The sequence below is a fragment of the Quercus suber genome, unplaced genomic scaffold (assembly GCF_002906115.3).
Source record: "Quercus suber isolate HL8 unplaced genomic scaffold, Cork oak 2.0 scaffold_975, whole genome shotgun sequence".
Lineage (NCBI taxonomy): Eukaryota > Viridiplantae > Streptophyta > Magnoliopsida > Fagales > Fagaceae > Quercus > Quercus suber.
This window is the reverse complement of record NW_027070393.1, coordinates 73375-101049: the sequence shown is the minus strand read 5'-3', so window position 1 is coordinate 101049 and position 27675 is coordinate 73375. Positions and strand designations below refer to the sequence as shown.

Genomic DNA, 27675 nt, shown 5'->3' with positions numbered 1-27675 from the left:
ATATTGAACCTTGGTGAGTGCAACATGTTCACTATTATGATCTTCAGTAGTGGTTACATTGTTTGCAAAAGACTGACCAGGTTGACTCCCTTTGTTCTTGAACTTATACCCAGGAGGGTATCCATGTAGCTTGCAACATGTTCACTATTATGATCTTCAGCAGTGGTTACATTGTTTGCAAAAGACTGACCAGGTTGACTCCCTTTGTTCTTGAACTTATACCCAGGAGGGTATCCATGTAGCTTATAACATTTATCAACTACATGTCCCATGGCTCCACAATGAGTACACTGAGGTTTGCCATTCTTATATTTAACAAAGTTCTTGATGTTCCTAGATTTCAACCCAAAAGCTGCCAAAGCTGATGAGACATCAACCAAGATTTTCCTCCCAGCACCCACCTTTCTCTGCTTCTCATCTTGAAGCAAAAGAGAGAATACTTTGCTAAGAGGAGGTAAAGGCTCCAGAAGAAGAATTTGGCCTCTGACAGCAGCATATGTCTCATTCAGTCCTATCAGAAAAGACATAGTACAATCCTCAACTTGATGACCACATGTACATGTTCTATAGTCCGAAAATTCATCCCAAAGTCCCTTGAATTTTGTGTAGTAAGCATTGATGGTCAAGTCTTCCTGTGTCAAAGAACTAATTTCTTTCCTTAAGTCAAAAACTGTAGGTCCATTCCCTTGCCCAAACCTGTATTGTAAGTCAAGCCATACATTCCTGGCAGTCTTGAAGTAAACAATGCTTGATTGCAACTCCTTAGAAACTGAATAAACAACCAGGCTAGTACAGTGCTGTTGCATTTACACCAGGCTGTGTAATGTGGGTGATCAGATTGAGGTTTAGGGATAGAACCATCAACAAAACCCAATTTCGTTTTGGCATCTAAAGAGATGAGAATAGCCCTACTCCAGGTGTTATAGTTCTCTTCAGTGAGAAGTTGAACCACCAAAGAAACACCTGGATTATCTCCATTAGAGAGAAAATAAGGACTAGATGTGCTTTCCCAAGTCTGTGTAGTGGGAGGAGCAGTAGCACTAGCTGTACTCTCAATCATACTATATGCAGATTATCGAAGGGAAAAGATAAAGACTCAAAGTTCCTAATCAAGAACTGATTATGAAAATCAAGGAAAATCAAGAATTGATTTTCTACAGAATCTTTCAAGAAGCAAGAAATGGATTCTATAAATGAGATAAGAATGAAGAGACTCTAAATTCGAAGAAGGAAAAATGAAACCCTAAAACTTGAAGATTTCAATTTCAATTATGAACCGAATAATGAAGATCAAGATTTCAACAGATTAACGAAATCAAGACCTAGGTGATGATGATTTTAATGCAAGAATCAACAGAAATAATGAGATAAATTTGTAGTTGATCTGGAAAGGCACTAAAAAAAAATCAAGAAGAAAACACAATTGAACTAGGAAGAATCAGAGAATACCAGAATGAGATGGTCTCTGAACTAGTTCGAGCTCTGATACCATGTTGATTTTACACAAGCTCCGAAGGTTCATCAATGGAGGAGTGTAAACAGATTGAGAGAGAAAGGAATTGAATAACACTGAACATGTATGAAATGAATTCAGTATATTAAGCTTAGCATACTATGTTCTTTATATAGTGAGAACATAGGCAAGAAAGGGAGAAACAGAAAAATAACTAACTAACCATCCAATGACTGTTGTACACATGTAATGAGCTTTGTAACTAACTGACCTATCTGTAGACTATAAACGGCAGTCGTTTCATGACCATTTATTCTATCCTACAGCTATGCAATTGTAGTTTACTTCTATATACAAAACTTACAAGTAACAGAAACAAAGTTCATACAAATCATTAACACTATGCAAATTACAATCATGAAATATCTCAATAATAAACACATATTAGTTTTATTTATTTAGTTAGCTTGTTAAATATTATTACATATGTGATGAATAAATTAGTCATTAGTTGAATATATTCAAAATTTATAATGAATGTACCCTTTATATATGTATATCTATATATTCTTTTTTTTTTTTTATAATTTTATTAAGTGTTTGTGTATCTAACTATACATGATATAGAAAAAAAAAAAATTCACGATACGATTCACGTTTTGACAACTATGTCTTCCAACATTCGAGTTTTCACATTATAGTTTTTGTTATAATCCGAAAATACTACTGCATAGAATTAGAGGAATAAATGTTGAATTTTATGTAATTTTTTAAAGTATTTTCAAGGTATTAACGCACATAGTGTGTGTTTGCCAATCAACAAAACGTTTTTCTTGCTTTTTGTTTCTTGTCTCAATTTTTATTTCAAATAATTTAACATTTAGCCTTTTGTCTTACATTATGCAAATAAGTTACTGAAAATAAACAATTCCCAAACAGACACATAATTTTAACTTTGCAGGAATATTGCTATATGCTTCACACATTTACTTTGATTTATTCGAAAATACTTTTTTTTTTTATAAAAATGAATGAGTCAAATTACATGTTTACATTTTATATATTCAGATTAATCTCTTAGTTAGATTTTTTGTAAACTATGATTTTTTTTTTTTTTTTTTTTTTGCCGTTAATGATATGAAATATGTATTTGTAGCTATTTAAAAAAATATGATTTATTTATAAATTATAAAAATGACAAAATATGAATATACTAAAAATTAATATAAAATATAGATTTAAAAAAAATACTAAATTAAAAAAAAATAGTAAATAAAAAGATTACTCTTATTCGAAGCGCTTTGTAATATTCAACAAATTATGTACTTCAATATAATTACTTGGAATAAACACAATAACTTGTTTCCAATACCTAATGGTTTGATCGAACCAAGCCTTTGTAAATTCCTTCCCTCATACCATAATTGAAAGTATTCTCATTTTTTTCTTCTTCTTTTATTTTTGTATTATTAAGTTTGTTTTTCAATTGAACTACTAATTTTTCAAATTAGTTTCCCCATTAACCAGTTTAAACATAAATTATTCTAACAAATCACATGGTGATTCAAATAATCATCCACGTGTAATTTTTAGTTATACAACTATTAAATGACTTAATAGATCACACAATTAAACATAAATTATTTTTGTTCTTCTTTTAATTTTGTATAGTTAAATTTGTTTTTGAGTTGAACTAATAATTTTTCAAATTATTTTCCCCATAAACTAGTTTAGATAGAGATTATTCTAATAAATCATGTGGTGATTTAAATAATCATCCACGTGTAATTTTTAGTTATACAACTATTAAATGACTTAATAGATCACATAATTAAAATGCAAACCAATGACATATGATGATTAAGCTGCGGTAGCTTAGAGGAAATACATTATCCAAAAAATTATTATAAATGATCGTCCACGTGTTTTTTTTTTTTTTTTTTAGTTATACAGTTTGTTAAATACAACTTAATGAATCTTATAATTATCAATTATCGCCGTATTGTTCGGGGGAAGTGCTTGGGGGAGTTGAGAGGACGTGGGTTCGAGCTGCGGGCTAATAATCTAAAAAAAAAAATAATCTTATAATAAAAATAAAAATATATACCAACCATGGGCAAAGATTAGTTTTTGGAGGAAAAAAATTGTCCAAAACTTACTTAGAAAGAGCTAAAAATTAAATATTGCAAATACAAAGAAGGAAGGTAAGGGGACAAGTGCTGCAGAGGATTCGGGTCCCTTACATATATATAGAGATATCCATATGTAATTATATGTATAAAATAACATCATCTTCTCTTCGAAGCTTCGCTTTCTCGTCACTCTCAGATCTCTCTCTCTCTCTCTCTCTTTCTCTCTCTCTGTCTCTGTGCATGTGATTTAGTTGAGTCTCAGATTCGCTTTCTGCACCCAAAAAAAACCGCGTGGGATTCTCTTCTCTGCAACGCTTTACAGCTCCGAATTCCAACATCTCTGTCTCTGCACCACTGCACAGCACAATATGTAAGGGAATTCATGTCTTTCATTATCTTTCCCGAGAAAAATCTAGCATTTTCCTGGGAAAGTTTGTAAGCTCCTGTTGAATGCTCTTATGTATTATTGTTTTGTACAATTTTTTTTGTTGTTGTCTGTATATAATATATATATATATATATATATATGCATGTGTGGTTGTGTACTTGTTTCTTAATTTTATGGTCTCTCTGTTTGTAATTGCTTGTCCTTTTCAAAGCAGACCCCTTAGTCAGATCTTTGGATTATTGGGTTTCTTTGATCTGGGTCAGATTCTGGGGTTTTATTTGTTTTTTTTTTTGAATACCCATTTGCAGATATTGGTGGAAAGTTTTGTAATTTTTATTGGGTTTTCTTTGTTTGTCATTTCTAGGTTTTTGTGAGGTTGATAGCTTCTATATTGCAATCAGTTACTGTTTTCAGCTATATTGGGAATTGGGAATCTATTTGTTGAAGCTTGAAGAAAAGATTGGTTCTTTAGGGGTGTGCAAATTTTGAATTTGGATAGTTTTCTTCCAGGGTTTGATTTGCTCTAGAAGGAATTGTAGGGGGTTTGGTATTGCTGAGCTGTTTGTGTGAGAGTTTATTTGGTTCTTGAGGTTGTTTCTAGATGGATAAGGACAAAGCCCTGGGCCATGGTGGGGGTTTTCTACCCCCGTCTGGCCGGTACTCGGGTTATTCACCAAGTGGAAGTAGTTTCAATGTGAAACCTGAGCCATCTTCAACATCACCGTCATTCCCACCATTGGGCCCGGGTACTAGTTCAGATGCTGGCCATTTTGGACATGGCATGAACACAGATTCTAGTCACTTTAGCCATGATATTAGCCGAATGCCTGATACCCCGCGTAGGAATTTGGGTCATAGACGTGCCCATTCGGAGATTCTTACTCTTCCTGATGATATTAGCTTCGATAGTGATCTTGGTGTTGTGGGTGCTGGGGATGGGCCTTCTTTTTCTGATGAGACTGAGGAGGACTTGTTGTCTATGTATCTTGATATGGATAAGTTCAATTCATCATCTGCTACATCAGCATTTCAAATGGGAGATCCATCTTCTGCTGCAGCAGCAACAACTCTGGCACAGGCATCCGTGCAAACACCAGTGTCTGGAGCGATGACGACTTCTGCTGAGCATGTTTCCATTGGTTCTAGTGAGAGGCCCAGAGTTAGGCATCAACATAGCCAGTCCATGGATGGGTCAACTACAATCAAACCTGAGATGCTTGTTTCAGGGTCAGAAGATTTATCTGCAGCTGATTCCAAGAAAGCCATGTCAGCTGCTAAACTTGCGGAACTTGCTTTAATTGATCCCAAGCGTGCAAAGAGGTATCATTTCTTGATGAAATTTATGATATTTGAATTTGTCTAATTCTTCAAAGTAATTAAGGATTTATAATGGTATTCTTGCTTTATGTCAACTCTGAAATCAGTTAATAAAATTTTATTTTGAAACATGTATTTCATGGTACAAAGTAGTTAATTTCTTCCTGCACACTTGTGTCCATGCTTAGATATTTATCAGTAACATTCTGGTATTCATCTTTCTCCATCATTTCTAAATATACCAAATGTGACTGGCTGGTTTTGTGTGTGAGTGAAAATTTTGGTTGTAGGGTCCAGATTTGTTGCATTTTTCGCATTTGCATTGCTGTTGATTTTTCCTGCCTCCCTTTTGGTGGCCGCTGTAGAGTTTTATGGGATTGTGTTGCTCTTGCTTTCTTAGGGGTTCCTTGGGATGAGATGGAAAATTGGACTCTAAGATTTAGTTGTCAATTATTACCATTCTATAGAGAAATCATGTTTTAATTTTATTGGTGCTATTGATATTTCCATCCTGTGGTCCCATCTCTTTGATATTATGATTACTGGTTCTTTCTTGTTTGGTTGCTCCTAGTTATATTTCATTTGTCCTCTTCAGTTTTTTCCATGTTATAGCTTTGTGTTTCACCTAAGCATCATGCTAATATTTCCTTTTTTGGCTTCATGTAACAGGATCTGGGCAAACAGGCAGTCGGCTGCTAGATCAAAGGAAAGGAAGATGCGATACATTGCAGAGCTTGAGAGAAAAGTGCAGACACTGCAAACAGAAGCAACTTCGTTGTCTGCTCAATTGACCCTCCTGCAGGTACATGAGTACATCGCAGCCCATAACCTTATTTATGATTGAATGTGTCCAGTATTAGTGGGTGTTAGTGTATCTTTCCTCTTTGTTCTGCACTATTTGATGTCTAGTATTCCTTACCATACAAGCCTGTATTATTGTTTCCATAACATTTCTTTTGTGGTTTTTGTTTTGAGCAGAGAGATACGAATGGTCTGACTGCTGAGAACAGTGAACTGAAACTGCGATTGCAAACAATGGAGCAACAGGTTCACTTGCAAGATGGTAAGCATCTATCTTGTGAATTGCTGTTAAGAGTAGTATTCAAATTACTTTTAATTGGGATATATTCAAAGCCATATGATCTTTGTTTTTTTAGTATGTTTCTGTGGAGATTGGCACAATTTAACTCAACGTGAATAGCTTGCATGATGAATCTTGTTAGAGTAGGGTACATATTATGCAATAAGTAGATGCATGCTTATATTTGTGTTTGTTTGTGTGTGTGTACAAGCATTCACATGTGGAAGAGGGAGAGAGGGGTTTTAAGGTGTAATAGGTTACCTGCTATTGTGAATGTTGGTTGTCTCCTGTTCATAATTTTTCTCTCTGATAGTTGCCTCATTCTTATTATGTTCCATTTGTCGTAGAGTTTTATTGGTGTCAAATTAGGATCTGTGCCCAGCTAAACAAACCATTGGCATGTTTTGACTTTCTTGACTGTTAAAGTGACAAATCTTGATAATTTTTTGTATTTGCATGGAAGTTTCTTGTCTCTATGTTATGTGGTTCCCTGCATTAGCATAGTGATATCCTTTTGAAGATTTGGGAAGGTAATACAAATGATATGTTGCTTTTTAATTTGGATTTTGATTGGTGGCAGCTGGGAATTTGCATTTTTTTAAAAAGTTTTTCAGAAATTGATATGCTTTGGTTTCAAATGCTTAGATCATTATGATGTACATATGATTAGTTTGATTGTCTATGACTGGTTAATTATCAGAGTGAAGACAGTTGATTACTAATATCTTTGTCTGCATATAAAATTTGGCATTTATGATACTAGGCATATAACTAGGAATGGTTGTTACTTATCAAAAAAGGGGGAAGGGGGGAACGAAGAACAGTTTTTGTTTATTAATCCATTGGCTCGGTTTGTAGTTTTGGATACATTTTCTAAATGATAGAAGGTTGTACAATTACAGTTTATTTATTTTTTAAATTTTTTTGCTTACAATTTGGACTTCAGTTGTGTGGATATGCATGTTTTTTTTTTGTTCACCATTTGGTTTCTCTCTCTCTCTCTCTCCCCTGAATGACAGTTTTCTGCTCTAGAGTTGGTAATATTTGTGCATATTTTTTGTAGTGATGTGAAACTATGATTAGTTTCGGAGGTTGGCATGATGTACATTTAATGCTTTCTAGTGAGGAAAATAATGCAAATGGCCTATGAAATTAGGGGAAAAAATAAATTGAAATTCCAATAATTGTGCAACTTATTGTCTGCTAATGCATAAGTTACATACATGTAATGCTGCAGATGCTATTTTTCAATTCATTCGTGTTTCCATTAATGGTTTTCTGTTTCCTCTACAGCTCTGTTTGTTCACCCAGTAGCACTTATAAGCATAACTGTTGTTTGAAATGGATTTTTTAATTATTGCAATAGTCATATCAATTGCCATGATGGCATTCAAGATTTTTTGCACTGAATATGATGCCTCCCACTTTGAACACTTAATGCTTTTTCACAAATTGGATATACATTCGTGGCATTGCTATCTATGGACATAGCACCTGAAACTAACTCTTACTCTGTAATATTGTTTATCAGCATCCCCCTCCTCTCTTCTCCCCAAAAGAAAGAAAATTATCACACATACAAACTTGTACTATATATGTATGTATACGTATTGTCAGCTTTTGCTATTTGTCATTAATTATTATTTCTTGTTTTGTGATAGCACTAAATGATGCACTCAAAGAGGAAATTCAGCATTTGAAAGTATTGACTGGCCAAGCTATGCCAAATGGTGGACCTATGATGAATTTTGCTTCTTTTGGAGGTGGCCAGCAATTCTATCCTAACAATCAAGCAATGCACACTGTTTTAACCACACAGCAATTTCAACAGCTTCAAATTCATTCTCAGAAGCAGCAGCAGCAGCAGCATCAGTTTCAGCAACATCAACTGCATCAGCTTCAGCAGCAACAAATGCAGCAGCAGCAGGAACTACAACAGCAGCAACAGCAACAACAAACTGGAGACTTGAAACTCAGAGGATCCATGTCTTCTCCCAGCCAAAAGGAAAATGCTTCAGATGTCAACCCCCCTGTTTCAAAAGAGTGTTAGAGAGATGGGCCAGTAGGCCAGGTATTGAAAGGTCATTGTTCAAAACTGTAGTTGAGATCTGTCACCAGATAGGACATCCTTCCCTTTCCCCCTTCCCTTCTAGTCCATTCTGTCTTTTTGAATTTGTTCAGATGCATCTATATCATCTTTTATGTGTAGGCAGTTCTATATATCATTTTAGTTTTAGATTGAATGGTGGACCATATCCATTGTATTTGTAGGCAGTTCTATATATTATTTTAGTTTTAGATTGAATGGACTATATATCTGACTTGTTTTACATATTTTGCACCTAGTTGCTATTATATGGTGCTGGTGTAATTCTTTTGAGTCCAATTTTTTGAGGTTTGCTTTGAGCTCTCTCTCTCATACATGATACGCATGCCAGCTATTCAGACTGGAAATCGGTTTACATTTGTCTGTTGGACCTTGGAATTTGGTTTGTATTTGTCCGGGTTGCCGTGTTTTATTCATTTTGCTATCAGTTGAGAATCTTGAGATGCATATATTCTTCCAGCTGAAGTAGGCCATCTTTTGTTCTTGTGTAGTTTTTCCTAATAGATTCTGGTGGAGATGATTCTGCCTTGTAATGGTTCATGTGCATTACTATTTTGCTTTCCAGAAAGCCCGAATTCCTGAAGAGGACAGGTGTGAAAGAGTGTTGTTTTTTTGATAAATAGGTGTGTAAGTGTTACTAAGCTTGAAACCGGATAATGAAATGGCATTTCCATTGCAAGGTTAGGTTTTATTATCTTGGATCTAACATTGTTTAAATTGTAATGTCATTTAAAATCTAAGGTAAGCCATTGACTTGGTCAAATATTTAGTAAAATGATTGATTTGTACAAGATTAACTAGTTAAAAACCAATAGTCACGAATGGTTATAAAAACCTAAGAAAGCTAAGCCCAACAGCAAAAAAGCTTGGAAGAGGGAAAATAAATGGGTCAAAGTAACTTATTGGGATTCACGTGGGACGGGGTGCGTGCGTATGATATAGATAAGACCTTTGCAGTTTAGGTCTTGTTATCTGAAGATATCTAGGGAAGTTCACAATAGTATTTAAACTCAAAAATAGGAGCACTCTCCTAATCAATGAGGGGCTCAGGGAAAGGGTTAAGTGTTTAGAAAGCATACAAAGTTCCTTGGGCTCTTGATGGTGCACTCATGGTAGTAGAGAATAAGAGAAATGGAAGCCTAACACACCATCCTCGGCCATTTATTTCTGGAAAAGGTTTCAGTTTGGAATTTGGGTTCAGATTAATGATCTTACTTAGAATACCATGATATAAAGGTGGCACCATATTTGGGTTAGTATTATTGGCATATATGAGTATGTGACTTGGGATGAGAACATTCCTCGGAACATTGGGTTCCTGCAAATAGGGGTCAGTTAGACCCTTGGCCTTGGTTACCAATTATGGTTGAGTTTCTGTTTGAAACAAATGATCAACAACTGCAATGGCTCTAATGCTTTTATGAACTAGTTTTCAAACTTTGCAAAAGATGTGGGTTGATAGGCCACACTTGACCTCACTGTTGCTGTGAATTAGTTGAGGTGTACATGCTTTAAATTCGAACGAATCGGTTCAAAAAACTTTCAATTTCAAGTATGGTCTAGAATCTCTAGATATAAGGGTCCTGTTTTTCAGATAAACTCTGAGCCTTTTTGATCACCAGAGTAGGTAATTGGCCTGAACCAGAAACTATCTACGCATATGAAGACTTCAAGAATGGGCTTTGGAACACGCATAGGATACAAGTTGAGCTCTTAAGACAGGAAGATGTGCAAGCAATAGAGGAGGTCAAAGTGAGATATTAATTCCAGTAATAGGCTAGAATCAGACTCTTCTCGACAGAAGATGAACCCCAGTCTATAGTCTTTCAAGGGATTGTGATATAGAGCTGGAAAGGTATGGAATTAGGCTCCTTACATTGTCTAAGAAATAAATTCATCCATTTGGCTCTTTTTAGTTATAGAGACATAGCACAATAAAGAACAAGGGAAATGATGGACATACAAATGGCTTTTTGACTCGAGTAATTGAAAGACGAACATGCATATTTTTGAAATTTAAGTTTAGTAGTCATATTTTTTAAATTCAAACCCAATAGTCATTTTTTTTTTTTTTTTTAAAATTCAAAACCAACAGTCATATTTTTGAAATTCAAACCTAACGGTCATATTTTTGAACTTCAAACTCAACGGTCATATTTTTGAAATTAAAAGTTAGGTCCAATAATCACATTCTTTCTCTATAAATAAGATTATTTTCTCTAAATTTTATCCACTTCTACCTAATTCTATCTTTCATTTAGTCTTTATTTTCTCTCAATGAATTTCGCTTTTGAACTTGATTTTCTTTTTCCAGTTAATGAGATCAATTTGACTCATCTTTTTCTGATGATGAGTTAGAACTTACTTTAGTTTTTGCCATAGAAGAATTGAATAACAAAAAGGAATCAACATTACATCATGGTTTTATTCAACCCCACAGGTTCATTTGGTGTAATTCTTGGTTAAGTAATTCAACTATTTTGCTAAACACTGGTGTATCCTCCCAATGTAGTTTGGAGGAGGTTTTGAATGAATTATATTCTTTTTTTATGCTATTTTACCTCAACCGGTGGAAATGCTCTAACACCTCATTGTTTGTAGATTAAAATATTATCTAAGTAAAACTTGGGTTCAATAAAGGATAGAAGTGTCGGGTTACCTTTGCGTACGGCCCCTGGGTTTTAGCTTATAGAATAGCAGTTTGGAAGACTGATTGACTTGGCACAGACTATTGATGGGTAATAGATCTGTGTAGAGAGTACAATCAGATGCGAATGAAGAGGACAAAAATTGCTTCATTGTCATTGAAGGCCGAAGGAGTCCAATATACATATTCGAATAAATGATAAAAAAGCACAATTTAGTAATGGAACTATTGGATAGAGCTTTTGTGAACTATAGCTAGTTGGACTTATTTTCTTGTACATAGTATGATGGCTTTACCCATAACAATCTCAAACTATATCTAGTGTGGACCAGATATAAAGGTCCCGTTTTCAGATCAATTGACCACCAGAGTAGGTAATTTACCTACTCTGGTGGGATTAAGATTGTCCAACATTTAAAAAATAATATAAAAAAAAGTCCTAGAAACATCCTAAAGTAGCTTCAATCAACCTTATCCATGCATATCAAATACACTTATTGCTCTCCACGACAGGCTTATTTAGCATAAGCTTTGGCTCAGCTAGGCCCCCCCTACCTCTTCAATCACTTGTTAACCACAAGCTAAGCCCCTACGATCTCATGCATAATCGGACATAACTGATTGTAAATTATAGATAAGTTGTTTTGAATTCTGTGGCCTATAAATAGCCAGTTTGTAATAATGGAAGGGCAGCACTTAGCCTCTTTCAGAAATCCTCCCCTTATATCTAATGTAAAAACCATGTTCAATCTAATAATATCAGTAAGCCTGTTTTATATAATTTTCTGTTTTAGTTTACGTTTCCAAGTAATGTTCTATGTTTCATTAGTAATTTACTTTCTTCACTAGTTCTACATATATGAAGACTTCAAAAAAATGGGCTTTGGAACATACATAAGATACAAGTTCAGCTCTTAAGGCAGGAAGATGTGCAAGCAATAGAGGAGGTCAAGTTGGAACCATTTTCGGCCTCTTAGCAAAAACGATAAGATTAATGCTATCCGGTATTTAGCCATTTTGGACCAGTGGGCTAGATTCACAAAGTAAGATTATTAATTTCAGTAATAGGCTATAATTAGGCTCTTTTGGGACAGAAGATGAACCCCAGTGGCCCAATTCATAGTCCTTCAAGGGACATAGAGTGATATAGAGCTAGAAAGGTATGGGGTTAGGCACCAAAAATTGTCTAAGAAATAATTTCATCCATTTGGTTCCTTATAGAAACAGAGCAGAATGAAGAACAGGGGATAACAGATATCCAAATGGCTTTTTGTTTGAAGTCATTGAAATTTGAATGACCAACGATCATATTTTTAAATTCAAACCTAATGGTCATATTTTTAAAATGCAAATCTAACAGCCATATTTTTAGAATTTGAACTCAACGGTCATATCTTTAAAATTCAAATCCAACTATCATAATTTTTAAATTCAAAACCAACAGGTCCATCAATCACATACTCTACTTTATAAATAAGACAATTTTCTATGTCCTTATTTTCTCTCAATCCCACAAGTTCATTTGGTGTAATTCTTTGTAAGGTAACAAAAGGCTTTTCCATGACTACTTTGCTAAAACACTGATGGATCCTTTCAATATAGTTTAGAGGAGGTTTCAAATGAATCATTCTCTTTTATGCTTTTTTACCTCAACTGGGTGTGAATGCTCTAACGCCAAGCTCAGGTTGAATACAGGATAAAAGTGTTGATTTACCTTTGTGTACGGCCACTAGGTTTTAGCTTATAGAATAGCAGTTTGGAAGACTGATTGACTTGGCACAGATGGGTGATGGATCTGTGCAGAGACTTCAATCAGGTGCCAAATGAAGAGAACAAATTCTAGTTTATTGAGATGGTTCTTGGGGCGGAGTTACAAGAGCTCATAGACAAAAAGGCAAAATTGGTCCATTGTCATTGAAGGCAAGGATTACAATATATATATATTCGAATAAATGATAAAAGGCACAATTAGTAATGGAACTATTGGATAGAGCTTTTGTTAACTATAGCTAGTTGGAATTAAAAAAAAAAAAAAAAACTATAGATTTTCTTTATATATATATAAAACTGTAGCTAGTTGGAATTATTTTCTTGTACATTGTTTGATGGCTTTACCCATAACAATCTCAAACCATGGGCCAAATTTGATGGAAACATTCATAATATTCCCCCATTTTGCTAGAATAATTCATTGATTTGAAGCTATGCAACTTATACACTACTCACGTAGACGAAAAAGTATCTAATAATGTTTAGGCTATATGCAACATTACATTCACATAAATGACTTCGTTTACATTCTTTCATTGATATCTTCCACAGAATTGCAGGATTCAGTAACAAACTAACACCTTTTTCGGGAATGGGAGATGATGCCAGGAATATTTCCTTCTTGATGAAACATGGCTCATTGTGAAAAATCTATGGAAAATTTTCCTTCTGCCATGCATGATATGCCTTTCTGGTTTCTACAAATCAGAAATAATGCCATCTTATTCGATTGATAATTTGAAATGGCTTCTGGCCTTCGATGCCAATCCATGCCATTTTTGTAATTGATGTAGCTTGTGAGATCCAACAGAAAAATATGCATTGTGTAAACCTTAATTTATTTTTAAATGGTCAAAGGCATTATGAATTATCTACATTACATATAACCTTTATTTTTTGGGTTGAAGAAACAATAAGAGACACGTACGTGCTTGATCTACATGACTGAGTAACCTGGGCCACCGCCACCTTCTGGCACAGTCCACTCAATATTTTGCTTTGGGTCTTTAATATCACATGCCTGAAAATATTCAAGAAAAATTAGCACAACCTCAACTTGAGAGACAAACATCGTGTAAAAAGTAACAAATCTAGTCAAGCTGTGATAAATAGGATCTGTTTAATTTCTTAGGGTGTCCAAATTCTAAATTTCATTTCTATTGCGACAGTTCCAGTCAAAATTTAATTAGTCATAAGCCTGATTTAACTTTTAATTCTAAAAAATAGTTGCCACTTCCAAGTTAATTGGGGTTCAAAGCAAAGAGAACCATAGAGCCTAGAATTTGATGGTGGACAAAGATACAGCTACAACTTGAACAAACAAAATGTCTTTTCATTTCTTCAATCATCTAATGCATACTTTAGATGCAGGTTGGAATAGCAAGCTACATTCCAAGTGCTTGTTTCGTGTGTGCAACTGCCTAGCAAAGTGATTTACCATGTGCAAGGAAAAAGCTTTACCAGAGAAAACAGGCCTATCAGGTAAATAAAAATATTTCCCTTCCATAAAAATTCTCTTTCCAAATTTGTGCATGTAGGCAATTTATATTACATATGCTAATCAACACAAAGATCCAACTACCTTCCAAATGGCCTCGAATATTACCTTGCAGTGTAGGCAGTTTTGAGCATTGATCTGCAATTTTAGTTTGCTCTTTTCATCTGGGTTATACCTACATTTCGAACAGAGATTGAAAAGATAATGTGAGATACTCCATTTATAGAAGATTTCTCAAAGTACAAACCGTCAAATTGCATATTACTCGTATACACGTGCAGGACAATATCGTGACTCAGGTCCAGCATAGTTTGGCAAATTAACTTGTTCAGGAATCTTGGGGTCCCTCAAGCGAAGGTGAGCAGGTTGGTCATGTTCATGATTTGTGTTGCTCCTAAACAAACACATAAATACAAATATATCAATGCCAAGAAAATGAGAGAAATGAAGAAGAGGTAAACATAGGCATTTTTCCCGAATAAATCAAATTTCCTTGAATTCACCTTTGTTTTTTTATTTTATATATATATATATATATATTAGTAAAATGGCACACCAATTTTTACCTCTTTAAATGAAATTATGGTCATTGTTTATTTTGTTACCCAATCTAACAACCCAGGGCTACAATCCATATTTTTCACGATCCCATTATAAGAATAGGATTATGAGGTGTTTGGGTTGGAGCTTTCCCTTCCCCACAGTGTTTCTGTAAATAATGCTCCTCCTCATAAAGAGCAAGACAGGGTAGGATAAGCAAAAGCTATGGGTGCAAGATCCCTGTCCAGTAATGTTGTTATGGTATTAGTTTTGCATGTGTATATAGGATAGCATCCTGCTGCACATCTTACGAGTCATGGGAGCACAGGATTCAAAAATAGGACACCCAAAAGTGGTACGAATTCTTTAGTGCAAGGCCACATCAAGCACAGAGAACTAAATGTGGGCTCTTCAACATCGTCTTGTCATTGTAATATCTGGGAGCCTATAGAAAACACCTTTTCTATATGTGGTCCTAGATTGCCATTCTTATAAATAGTAGATGTGTTTAAGTATTTATTTCCCTTTTGAGAATGTCATAAATAAAAAAAAAAAAAAAAAAAAAATCCCTTCTGGGTATCAAATTCAAAAGATTCTTATTACCAGAAGACTTTTTTTGTGGATCTTCATAACTCTAAAGAAACTTCTTTTATGAACCATTACTTTGGAATTATTGTAACCATTTAATAACATGCACTTGTAACTTTAATAGCTTTAATAGAATAAGTACATCACATAAAAGTGATGCTGCAAGGTACACTGAGGTAACAAAAAACACACTCCACCACAAGCCTAACACATCAGTTTGGAAAATTGCATCATTATCCAAACCCAGCCAAGATTGTAAAATCTGCAACCTAACAGGGTGGGTGAAGTGGGTTCCCACATAACATGTTCCATTGCAAATTGCTGATTAAAATATACATGAATAAAAAAATTGAGAATATATTCACTGTTTAAAACCTGTGTAAAGAGGTTGGCACATCAAATGACAAAACCCCATCTGGCTTTGGATATTGAATTGGAGAACATAACCTTGCAACCTGTGTGCATATTTGAGTGCATTGATCAGTAATTTTTTACAGTAAAATAAGTCAAATTTTGGCTATAGCATATGCTATATCGTAAATCTCAATTCTAGTTCTTTGATTCTCATGGGCACAACTTAGACTGCATATATAATCTAATGCAGCCAATACATCTATCCTAAGATGTTCAATCAGTTTGTTCCATTTACATTAGCAAAATATTGCTGCCTGTGTGCATATTCGAGTGCGTTGATAAAAAATTGTTTACAGTAAAATAAGTCAAATTTTGGCTATAGCATATGCTAGATCATAAATCTCAAATCTAGTTCATTGTCACTCATGGGCACAGCTCAGACTGCACCTATAATCTAATGCTGCCAATACATCTATCCTGAGATGTACAATCAATTTGTTACATAAGCAAAATATTGATGATGTAATAACATTATTGTATGATCAAGTGGTTGATCTTAGAAGGTGAATATGATAAAAAATAACCAGAAGAAACCTTCTCCAAAGTTGGTGACAAGGATCATATGTTCATCAAGTTATTGGAGAATGAACAAATGATTTAGGGGCTGTTAGGTTTTTTTTTTTGTCATCACTCATCACTCCTCATTTAATTTTCGTCACTCATCACTTAAAATACTCCAATTTCCCAAACCACCCGTTTGGCACCTTAACTCATCACCCATTTTTCAACTTCAAAAGTTGCAGCTGGGTTTCACCCAAAAAAAAAAAAAAAAAAAATCAGTCCGTTTATCAAACATTGCGGCTGGGTTTCACCAAAAAAAAAAAAAAAAAAAAAAAAAAAGTCTTTTGTCAAACATTGCGGTTGGGTATGTGGGTTTAATTATAGAAATGCCATTGGAAGCTGAGTTTTGGAAATTGAAAATACCTCAAATGTGTTTTCAGTTTCCATAACTTATCACTCAAAAATAGAGAATTGAGTGATGGAAACAAAAACTGAAAACAAATTCAAACTGAGTTTTTTGGGTGGAACCCACATATTTTGAGTTATGAGTGATGGAATCAGAGTTATGAGTTATGAAAATAACAAATCAAACAGCCCCTTATATTTCTATAGCGTGTGCATCAGGTGTCATATGACAAGAAAACCAAAAGCAATCCAGCCCATGAGTAATTGAGTACTATGGTGTAACAAAATCATGCATGTTCTAATTGAAAAAAACATATCTGGTTCTGATTAGCACCTACAACCTCATTTTGTTGTGTATAATTGAATAATATACACAAATTAACATCATGGCCATTCACAGATTGCTGATATCATATCATATCCTAGGGTGAAGCTTGATTTTATTTGTTTCTTCCCCATCTAATGAATTGCTTATCAAAAAAAAAAAAAAACTATTTCATTCCATTCAGTGCTGAGTATCAACTTTGTCACTATGTGTGCAAGTGTGACTGAATTCATGGTAGCCTTGGTAAAGTCTCCTTACCTTTGTTGCTTCATGATCAGGTTTCCCATGCTTCAGTGTGAAGGGGGATCTTCCTTTCAGTATGTAGCTGCAAGCAAAAATATGGGTGAGTGAGTTTGCATTGAAAAAAGGCATTAAAAAAAAGAAGAAGAGTTTGCATTTTGAGAGAGAGAGAGAGAGAGAGAAGAACAAAGAACAATAATAATGAGTATCTTCATACACTAAAAATAATAAGTAGCATAATCAGCAGGATGTGAGATCTTACTGTTCTACTCCACTTATGGCCAAGCCAGGAATAAGCCCATGTTCAAATGCCTATAATGATAAGAAATAAGAAAATATTTGTAAGATTATAGGTTACACTAATTATAATTTAAGTAAACATGAAAATCCATTTAGTGGCCATTAAATCATTTTGTGCATTAAACAAACCCAGCCACCTCCCAGATCAATCAGAAATGAAGTGGAAGGATTCTTTTGACCATCTTTCCAGTTAGACAAATAATAATTTATGGGCAATCTGCTCTAATATTCAATTGATACAATCCATTTAGGAGGTGGCAAGTTGAGGTATACTTTATGGATGTTTTTCAACCATCGCAAGACATGTAAAGAAATCACGAAGTTTAAAGAGATGCACAGTAAAACTTCAAGCTATAGATTGAAATTCAGGAAATAATAGTTTTGAAATTAGAGATAGTGAATTGCTTCTTACTGGTCGGTAGTTCCGAGCTCTATATAGTTCTTCCCATATCCATGAGTTCTGTAAAGCATCCCAATATGTTTCCAGATTCAAGCCCTCTTGAAGTACACCAAATGTAGCTTCTGCTGCTAGCATTCCTGTAAGAAACAGGAAAATTAGAAAAAATGACAGAATTTTAAGCAATCCTCTTAATTATTGCTAATAGGTGGGTTCTAGTTAGCTCAACTAGTAAAGTTTTTTATCTCTTGAATAAGAGATCTGGGGTTTAATTCCCATCTACACCAAAAACTAATTAGTGTCTTGGTTTGATGATAAAGAACAATCATCATAGAGCGGATGCCATAGGTTTGAAATACTATAGTATCTATCAAAAATTATTGCTAATAGGTACACATGAAAATGTTGTGAATGCATCTAGAACTCTGACTTATGAATGAATATCCATATACAGGAATATATTACTATATTTAATAAATCATTCCAAATAGACAGCAATGGTAGCCAATAAAGAGCAATATAGGATGTAATTCTATTGGTGTAGAAAACCTAAATGAAATCATCTCTAATTTACCATGACATAAATTTACAGGAAGAAGAGCAAATGGCAACAAAAAATTTATATCACGTGTCTAGAAAAGAAGAAAATTCACATCTAATAATATATACAATTTACAAGAAGTAAATTTTTTTTAACGTTGTAACAAAAATTACAAATATATTTATTTGTCTGTGACCACAAAAGGAAAAAGCAAAGATGAGGCAAATTCACATTGAATCATGATAGATACAAAATGAAAGAAAAAGTAAATATAGCAAAACCATGGTTGGTCACAAGGACCAATAATTTCTTCAATCAAAAAATTGGTTTCAGCCACATGGAATACTGATTTGACCAATTAAAAAAAAACTATACAAATTTCTATGGGGATATGCTCACATCCATAGTATCTGGACATGAATGAATGGGAAGCTAGTCCCTTTTTTGATAGGTAAAAAAAATTCAAACATGCATTGGTCTGAACCCATGACCTCACCCTCCACAATCCACTCCTAGTTTGTCAGGGTGGAAATGCCACATGATCCAAACGCCATTGCTTCTGTTTCTCCCCCCTTCCCCTCAGTTCTTTCTAAATATCCAAGAAGATATATGTAAGAAAACACTCTCATATACAGAGATAAAAATGAAAAAGAAAAAGAAAAGCACGCGACCATTTTGATTCAAACTTTCCAAACTATTACACTGTTTATATTAATTTAAAATATCCTCAAATAGACATATTCAAGCAGCAATAAAGATTAAATAAAAGTCATCCGATTAGAATGTTGTTGTGGTACCTGATTTCATTGCAGTGTGAGTCCCCTTTATCTTTGGTACATTTAAGAAGCCAGCTGAACATCCAATTATTGCACCTCCAGGGAAAACTGGATATGGAATAGACTGAAATTTAACTAGAATCATATTCATATTTGAATAACACATAATAACCAACAAAGAACGGCATATCATTAGTAATTAACCGTTAAATCACTAATAGAAAATAAAGAACAAATGATTCTCCCTCCAGTATAACTTTTTTTTAACTTGATTGATAAATATAGGCACCCAATATATGAACATTTTGTCCTTAGACCTTTCCACCTTTAACCACCAAGTAAAATTTTAATAAATTTATAACAGCAAGCAAACACATAAGAATTTGTTTGTTGGGGAAATCAAATATTCTATACAAAACTTGATCCACAAGACCACAATGGAGGCCACATGCAGGAAATTTAGAATTGACTTTTGATTATTCTGCTAACTTGATGAGTTTCTTGTATATTGAAAGTGGATTAGGGGTTACTGGCATACCTGAAAGCCACCTTCATTCAAAGTGCGAGCACCATACTGGAGAACACTCCCACCTTTCAAGAGTGGTTTGATGGCTGGGTGATGTTTCAGTTTCTATAAGAAGAGAAACCAATAGTAGAACTGGGTAAGATTCCAAATACTTGTATCCACAGCTAAATGAACTAGAGCAGGGATAGACATCATAACACATCCTTGGAACTAACACAAGAAACCAAATGACGTATCGTATAAATAGCCAAAAGATATTAGTGAATCTGCCCAGCCTAATGTTTGTCATATAAGGAAATCCACCCCAGATCACCCCTGGATTCACTTAAGTTCATTGCATGTATCTCTCCTATCAATAACAGGCCTTGTGGAAAATAAGCATTAATTCAGTGTGTTTTTGATAGGGTAATAGATAGTCATTAAACTAGTTCCCATTCACGATGAGTTGTACCTCAACTAGAATAGCTCCCAAATAGCAGTACTTATATGAAACAAATCATTTTAATTTGAGGTTGAAATGTAGCATTTATTATGTTTCAAAAAGAGGATTGATGTTTTGAAAATAAATTAGGGTGTCAGTCAATATGAGCACCACCCTCATTCACACCCCCCCAACAAAAGAAAAACCCTTAAAACAAAGGAGATACTTCTCACCAACTGCAAACTAAAGTTCATGGTGGGTCCTTCTCCAAACAAAAACTGCCTACCCGGAAAATGACATTACTTACGTAGGTGATGCGATGCTAATAGCTCAATATGAGCTAATTTTGAATTTATAAAAAATATAGCTTGACCACAGAAGCTTGCAAATAGTTGGGATAGGAACAGTAGTACCGATGACTATACTGAATTGAATTAATTGAATTTGTCATAAATTCTCAAAACTCATGAATTTTGCTGCTAGGTCTACCTGTCTTGACTTAGGAGTTAATGAAATCTTTTATAGGAATCCTTCCGTAAAAAACTACTTTGTTATTATTAGTTTTAATCATATATGAGTAATAGGATGCAGAAGCCAAATAATTTTTCACTGTTTCTGCAGCTAAAAATGCATTCCAGTAAAATTTTTTATCCACAGCCCTTTTTGGCTATTTCCACCCACAATGTCAAAAAATGAATTTCTTCTAAATATTGATATCAGTTTCATAATTGCTCCATTTTCTAGAAATTACTTTACAATAAATTATAGCCGCCTGCCTTTCAAGGCTATGGTTAAAAAAAGGGAAAAAAAAAGGAGACATTTCCTTGAAATGCTTGAATGCACCGCTACTAATAATATTATGCAGGAGTGCACAATGAGGGTTCAAAATAGTACCCACCCCTGAAAAAGAATATCTGTCTCCTTAGAAAACAGAAACTAGATCCCCCAGAATTATAATATAATTTTATATACATCTAAGAGAACATAATGCAATACTTTAGATCCACAAGCATATGCATAAAAGATATAATATTTACTTATCTTAAAAAAGGGAAATAAAGAACTTTACCTGGAATTCCTCATAAGGGTTCAAAAAAGGGTTTTGATAATTCAAAGCAACCACCAAGCCAATAGCGATCTGCATGATCAAGAAAGACAATTTATGAATAAATGGGTTATTCAGATCAAGAATTTAGTAATGAATTTACCTGTCTATCTTGAAGGTGGTACAAAAATGATCCGCCATATGTCTTTTGATCCAAGGGCCAACCTAAAGTATGAATCACAGAACCAGGGTTGTGTTTGTCCTCCTCAATTTCCCAGACCTGAGTATGACACAGCATTTGAACTTGGGAACAAGCAACATAAACTTCTTGTATGCATTAAGTGGGTGAAAACTAAGGAAATTCTTCTCTTACATCAAAGCATATTACTTGGGTGGGTAAGGTTGAATCAAATATACCAACTCATAATCATATTGATAAATCTTGATGGCACAACTGCTTAAAGATATATTTAAAGAGAAAGTTACTAATTCTTCAACTATGCTTACAACTCTATTCAAGGGCTTGCCCATTGTTTAAGAATCAATTTTCCATATAATAACATCAATATAAAATTATGGAAGATTGTGCATCACTTAGCAGTAAGGGGGAACAGGTAGAAAACCAACTAGGCATAGGGACAAAAACAATCAAAACCACTCTTATATTAACACATATTAGGGCTAATAGCTAACATATGTAATTTTTAACAAACAACCTCTAAAATTAAAGAAGTCAGTTTTCATACATCCCAAAGTGAATAGATATGAAATGAATGGGCTAGCACCCATTATGAGCTATAATTGGTAAAAAAACAATTACCTCTTTAATTCCCAAAGCATAAGTCTGATGCTGAGCATGCCTTTTCTCTCTCAAGTTGTATTTTTTCATTATTTTCTGCAATGTAAAACAAAGAGGTCCTGATATCACAATAAAGTTTGACCAGCAAGGGCTTCACATTTAAGAATATTGCACCTATTAAAGCAATAACACGTTTTCTGCAGACCTCTGATATTGATCCCCGGCATCCCTCAGCTAGAAGCATTATGCGCCCTGCATAGTATTCTCACATTTGCATATCAGTTTGTACTAACATATAAAAACACATAACAGGATCATTCTATGCAAAATATATATTGTACTAATACCTACTTGTATGCTTGCACCTACCAATATATCAAGGTCATCGTCTGTGAGTATTTTACATTTTGAGGAGGAGAATAACAACAGAGAGGCAGGTGTCATTGTCTAAAATGTTAAATTAATGCCAAACATTTTACTGACGTAAAAAGTAAAAATGTACATTTCAATATACAGAGTTGTTTATTCAAGTTAAAACCCATAATTTACCTACCAACCATCATGTAAAAGCTCGGAAAACTTGGTCAATCAAAACACTATAAGATGTCAAATGGTCATTAACAATGCTGGTCCCGCCTAAGATGCCTCGGATACAATCCTACTTTTAGTGTCGTTTGCATGTGGTGGCCACTCTCAAGACTCAACCCACACAGAGTATTCCAATTAGTATTTCAGTTATTTGACAAGTCTAAAATGAAAATATCAATATCTAGTGAAAGCAGATGTGCCTTATAACAGAGTATGGAGGACAAATTTCCCACCTCAGAGATTTTATATAATGAGAGAGAGAGAGAGAGAGAGAGAGAGAGAGAGAGAGAGAGATGCCTTTCAATTCGACACCGCGCTGGAAAATTTCCTTCTTTGAACCATCTTTGGCAACTCCCATATCATTAGTTGCAATGCCAATAACTGTGTCCTTTGCATCATATAAGATCTGACCAATTCCATAGCTTGTATTTAAAAAACTGTTCACTAGTATGTTGATTGGTAACAAGAGAGCAAAAACAAGAGTACCTCGCTAGCAGCAAAGCCAGGATATATTTCAACCCCCAATTCTTCAGCTTTCGTCCCCATCCAACGTACTAACTGACTTAAACTACATCAGAGGGTCAACAAGAGGCTTGTTCAAAAAGATTTGAAACAATTACATCTGAAAAGAAGGGTTGCATTCAAACATACACAATACGATGAAAGAGGCATCTAATAAGTAAGGTACAACAGAATCTATCACCTTGAATGACACAGACAGTAACTTAGTAATGGTTGCATAACATGAGTAAACAAACAAGCCTTTTTCTGGTAAAGAGATTCTATCATGAACCATCTTGACTAGCAAAAGAATTTCAGGGTCAACAAAAACCCAATTTCACACACACACACACACACACACACACACATATATATATATGTTAGTCTTCTTTCTAATTGTAGACTTAAGCAAAATCCTAGGACACCAGCAAGCTTCTATTAATTCCACTGCAAATTAACTACTTACATGAAGTCAAGTTATCCAGGGAACAATGGATCAAAATGATTGTAGTGAGTTATAATAGGCACATAACAGAATCAAAGCCAGAGCTATTTCCAGGTAGATTTGGCAACAAATGAAATGAAATCATCATGGCATACATGCATGTGGGTTCCTCTTTTTTGAAGGTTAAAAATAAAAGGCCAGCCAAAGAATGCAGTGTTTGGATTTTGAACATACATTTCTATATAAATGCTCCATGCATTATAAAAGCATATACAAATACCTTATAACATAGTTTCCCTTGTTATCAAAAGGACAAGGAAGTGAAAATGCACGATTCTTTGTAAGAAACCAAAACTTGTCAGAAGAAACAGGGACACTTATTGGTGCCTGCAGGTATATTTGGAAAAGAACATGGATTAAAATTCAATAGAAAACAAGTGAAATATCAATTAACAAATTCAGTTGATAGTGAGTTCCTCATGCTTTATCATTAACAGATTATCCCTCAACAGCTTTTCATTCCTCATTTAATTATGGAAAAATACATTGTTGGTCCCTAAACTTTAGTTCATGACCAATTTTTGTGTGCAGAACCATAGATCACAAAAAGAAAATATAAAAGAACAGGATTTAATCCTATGAACTACAAAGCATTACTCATATCTCACAATGGATCTACCACTTGATAAATTTATATAGTTGTAACTTCTCCGATATACATATAACAATGTGAATACATTTACATAGTTATGTTTTTTGATGGATAAATATGTTTCTGATAACTATGACCTTGATGTTGATATTTGCAATTGGAATTGAGAATTGGAAAGAGGATTTCACCCTTGGATTAATTATTATACTTTGAACTTTTCCCTTCCAAAGGATAGCATGGCTGCTAACCTAAAAAATCCAGGCCATGACAGGTTGAAGCTGGGACCTCCATCTTTCATACTGGTACATAATCTTGAGTCTTTTCTGTATGTTTTTTGGCTACCTCATGTTCTTTTACTTGAATTAGTATTTTTTAATGAAACTTTATCTTAACTATAAAAAATAAAAGCTCCATTAGGCAATAAGGCCATCCATACATGAAAGTCTCTCTGGATTTTAAATGATACATCTTACGAGAGGTAAATGAAAAAGGTTTTTATTTTTTAATTTACAAGGTCCACATAGAGGGTCTAACCAATCTGATGTAGGCAACATACACAACAGAAGAAATGTGGCAGATTGGTCCCATCTTCCTAGAGTAAATTGCGTGATTTTCATATGCATAACCTAAGTTACAAAAGATTATATGAAACAATTGTTAACATATAATTAATAAGGAAAAATTTGAAGCAAAACTTGAGGAAGCAGAAACAGAAGAGAGAAAGAGAGAGACCTCTTCCTGTTTCCACTGTGGGAGAAGTTCATCCAATGCCCGGGGTTCAAAAACATTTCCAGAAAGAATGTGAGCACCTATTATGACATGAGAATAAAGAAGACTGTTGACATGGATTGTTTAAGGGCAATGACCTCATAAAAAGGATTTAAACTGTCTACTGTAGAAATATTGGGAAAAAGAAGAAGTTTTGATTGAGCTTGTTTATGTATCAAGAATGAATCCTATTTTCATATTCCATAACATCCAGCAGTAACAGGAGAAGATAAAATGAATTAAAGAAAAACCTTGTACGACCTATCTATGTGGCAGGACCTACCCAAAATAAACATCTATTTCAGGCAATGCAATTCTGTCAACAAATCTCTACTAAATCAGAATCCATGTCCATTGTTTGTCTTTCCATAGCTCTGTAGAACCTCCACCTCAATTCTGCCTATGAATTACCATCTCAAATGGATTTTCTCTTATACTGTCTCCAACTGGTGCTAACTAACTTTTTAAAAATGCAATCTTTTGTAACTTTGTCCTTTCTTGTTATTGTGACTCATCCATACCAATATGTACAATTCTAAATTTTTACAAATCTTATAGCATTAGCACCTTAACCTTATATTCATTTTTATCAGGCCATGTGAATATTGTTACCGACATTCTTAAATAACAAGAGGATTCACAGTTGACCAGGCCTACCATAATGCTAAACCTTGCCTCACACATGCTTTGCAATGCAAATGAAAATTAAAGTGATTCAAAAGCACCATACATGAAATGCATGTTACAATAAGGTTTCCTCAGTGATGTCAAATTATAATTGAATCACATTTTTTTTTCTTTTCCAATAACATTAGCACACAAAATTCCAAAGATAAAGAAAAGAGACCGATCATTCAAATCACAAAAAGGTATTCAGAACATATATCAACAAAATTTAGTGAAAGAAATTAAAGAACAAAATAAAATGCACTCATTCAAAGTTGTCTTTACAGTTTCAATTACAAAAAAAATTCGAACTACTTTAACATGCTACGTCCCATTAAGCTAATCTTATCACCATTTTCCAGACAAGGTAACTAACTAGGTGACCATTAAGCCTGAATTAAATCAACATATTCAATCAAATTCAAACTTCAACAAATTGATATGAGAAACATACCCACTTCAGCACCTTTCTCAACAACACACACTGATAAATCAACCCCCTTTTCAATGCACATTTGCTTCAACCTTATTGCCGCCGATAACCCGGCCGGTCCTGCCCCAACAATAACAACATCATACTCCATAGATTCCCTGTCCGATTCACTACTGAAACTCCTCAATCCACTTACAAACCTCTGAACCCTCAAAACCTCACTTCCATTTCTCTCACAAGTCCTCAAATTTGAACAATTTAGCCAATACCCAGATGAAGAAACCTTACAAAAACCAATCTTGGAGCCGAAAGAACTGAAATTTCGATCAAAACGGTGAGAAAACGAATACCCATCTGGAGTTTTGGTTGGATTTATAGAATTGAATTGGTTTGAGGGAAACTCAGATGAGTTTGAAGAGATGGGAGAGTTTGTTGGATTACAGAGATGGGTTTCTAAGTGAGTAAATGAATAGGATGATATAGAGCTGGATTTTCTGAGAGAATTGGATATGGATTTGGAGGAGATAGAGAGAAGCCTGAACATGGTTGAGACTGAGAGACACTGTAATAAAGACTTTGTCACTGATCAGTGATAAGCTTGTTGGATTATGCAGCAGAGAGTTTGTTATGTATAATTATATATGCAGAAAGCAATGAGTTTGTGTGAAGAGTCGTGGACGTTTGTGCTGTTGAACAGGATATTACCGGTCTGAATTGATGGAGAACTGACGTGCCAAGCCTATATATACTAGTTGGTTTTATTCCTATCTTATGTGGGAAAAATTATTGGGCAGACACGTAGCGGTGGCTCTTAGGTAGTTTGCGAGCGGGTGAGCATAATCTTATAGTATCCATTAACAACTTTTTATCTAGTTATATATTTAAGGAAAATGTTTACGGGCATTAATTAATAATTTATTTAATTTTTTTATAAAAAAAATAATTAATATTTTGACAAATTTTTTTGTTTCTTATAAAAGTGGTGTAAATTTTTTTTTTTATAAAATAAATTGTTAACTGGTGCCGTAAAGGGTACTCGCTAGCATGATCCTATATCTATTTATGGTTTGACGGAGGAGTCTTTGTATAATTTTATATGATACTTGATATGAGTTAAGCGGTTTGAGTAATGACGCTTCAATAAATATATTGTGCCCATGATAATAGTCTCATCAAGACCTAGTGATATACGAGATATTATTTATTGTGGTTATGTGAAGTAAAGTCGATAAATTAAGACACATTTTTATTTATACAAAACATACTATATAAGCTGTATTTTGACTAATTGCCGTACAGAGGTATCTTTTCATATCCCGTGGGATTTATAGATTTTTGCTAGGATAATACATTTAAGAAACCGAGGGAGATAATTTTGGATATGGAATGGACATAGCCCAGTTTGGTAGTA

At 34.2% G+C, this 27675-nt stretch overlaps 2 protein-coding genes across 5 annotated transcripts; one reads left to right on the top strand and one right to left on the bottom strand.

Annotated features, from left to right (window-relative positions):
• Positions 1 to 3717: 3717 nt before the first annotated feature.
• On the top strand, positions 3718 to 8777 carry LOC112034768 (probable transcription factor PosF21). 3 transcript variants are annotated; one of them, XM_024067586.2, is made up of 5 exons: positions 3718 to 3955; positions 4484 to 5293; positions 5960 to 6092; positions 6269 to 6353; positions 8033 to 8777. In XM_024067586.2, the coding sequence occupies exons 2-5, from the start codon at positions 4575 to 4577 to the stop codon at positions 8419 to 8421; spliced, it is 1326 nt and encodes a 441-aa protein (XP_023923354.1). In that variant the 5' UTR covers positions 3718 to 3955; positions 4484 to 4574; the 3' UTR covers positions 8422 to 8777. The 3 variants fall into 3 exon arrangements, with proteins under 3 accessions (XP_023923354.1, XP_023923353.1, XP_065624696.1); XM_024067585.2 differs by having other exon boundaries at positions 4338 to 5293; XM_065768624.1 differs by lacking the exon at positions 3718 to 3955 and adding an exon at positions 4003 to 4020 and having other exon boundaries at positions 4338 to 5293.
• A 4375-nt stretch (positions 8778 to 13152) lies between these two features.
• Positions 13153 to 27009, bottom strand: LOC112034763 (electron transfer flavoprotein-ubiquinone oxidoreductase, mitochondrial). Of its 2 annotated transcripts, XM_065768626.1 has the most exons (19): positions 26286 to 27009; positions 25130 to 25206; positions 24026 to 24132; positions 23286 to 23367; positions 23097 to 23205; positions 22417 to 22463; positions 22233 to 22307; positions 21576 to 21692; positions 21437 to 21505; positions 19959 to 20051; positions 19442 to 19544; positions 18119 to 18243; positions 17669 to 17718; positions 17425 to 17491; positions 15897 to 15976; positions 14659 to 14787; positions 14502 to 14568; positions 13824 to 13916; positions 13153 to 13593 (listed from the first exon to the last, which is right to left on the bottom strand). In XM_065768626.1, exons 1-18 carry the CDS (start codon positions 26806 to 26808, stop codon positions 13833 to 13835), a joined length of 2004 nt encoding a protein of 667 aa, XP_065624698.1. In that variant the 5' UTR covers positions 26809 to 27009; the 3' UTR covers positions 13153 to 13593; positions 13824 to 13832. The 2 variants fall into 2 exon arrangements, with proteins under 2 accessions (XP_065624698.1, XP_065624697.1); XM_065768625.1 differs by having other exon boundaries at positions 13153 to 13916.
• Positions 27010 to 27675: the final 666 nt, after the last annotated feature.

What these genes read in the sequence shown, in the direction of transcription:
- LOC112034768 (XM_024067586.2), top strand. Translation starts at nt 4,575, where the DNA reads ATGGATAAGGACAAAGCCCTGGGCCATGGTGGGGGTTTTCTACCCCCG. An exon ending in GATCCCAAGCGTGCAAAGAG is followed by an intron (nt 5,294 to 5,959) that starts GTATCATTTCTT and finishes TTCATGTAACAG; the next exon opens with GATCTGGGCAAACAGGCAGT. An exon ending in CTCAATTGACCCTCCTGCAG is followed by an intron (nt 6,093 to 6,268) that starts GTACATGAGTAC and finishes TGTTTTGAGCAG; the next exon opens with AGAGATACGAATGGTCTGAC.
- LOC112034763 (XM_065768625.1), bottom strand. Translation starts at nt 26,808, where the DNA reads ATGTTCAGGCTTCTCTCTATCTCCTCCAAATCCATATCCAATTCTCTC. An exon ending in CACAGTGGAAACAGGAAGAG is followed by an intron (nt 24,133 to 25,129) that starts GTCTCTCTCTTT and finishes ATATACCTGCAG; the next exon opens with GCACCAATAAGTGTCCCTGT. An exon ending in GAGCTCGGAACTACCGACCA is followed by an intron (nt 17,719 to 18,118) that starts GTAAGAAGCAAT and finishes TTATCATTATAG; the next exon opens with GCATTTGAACATGGGCTTAT.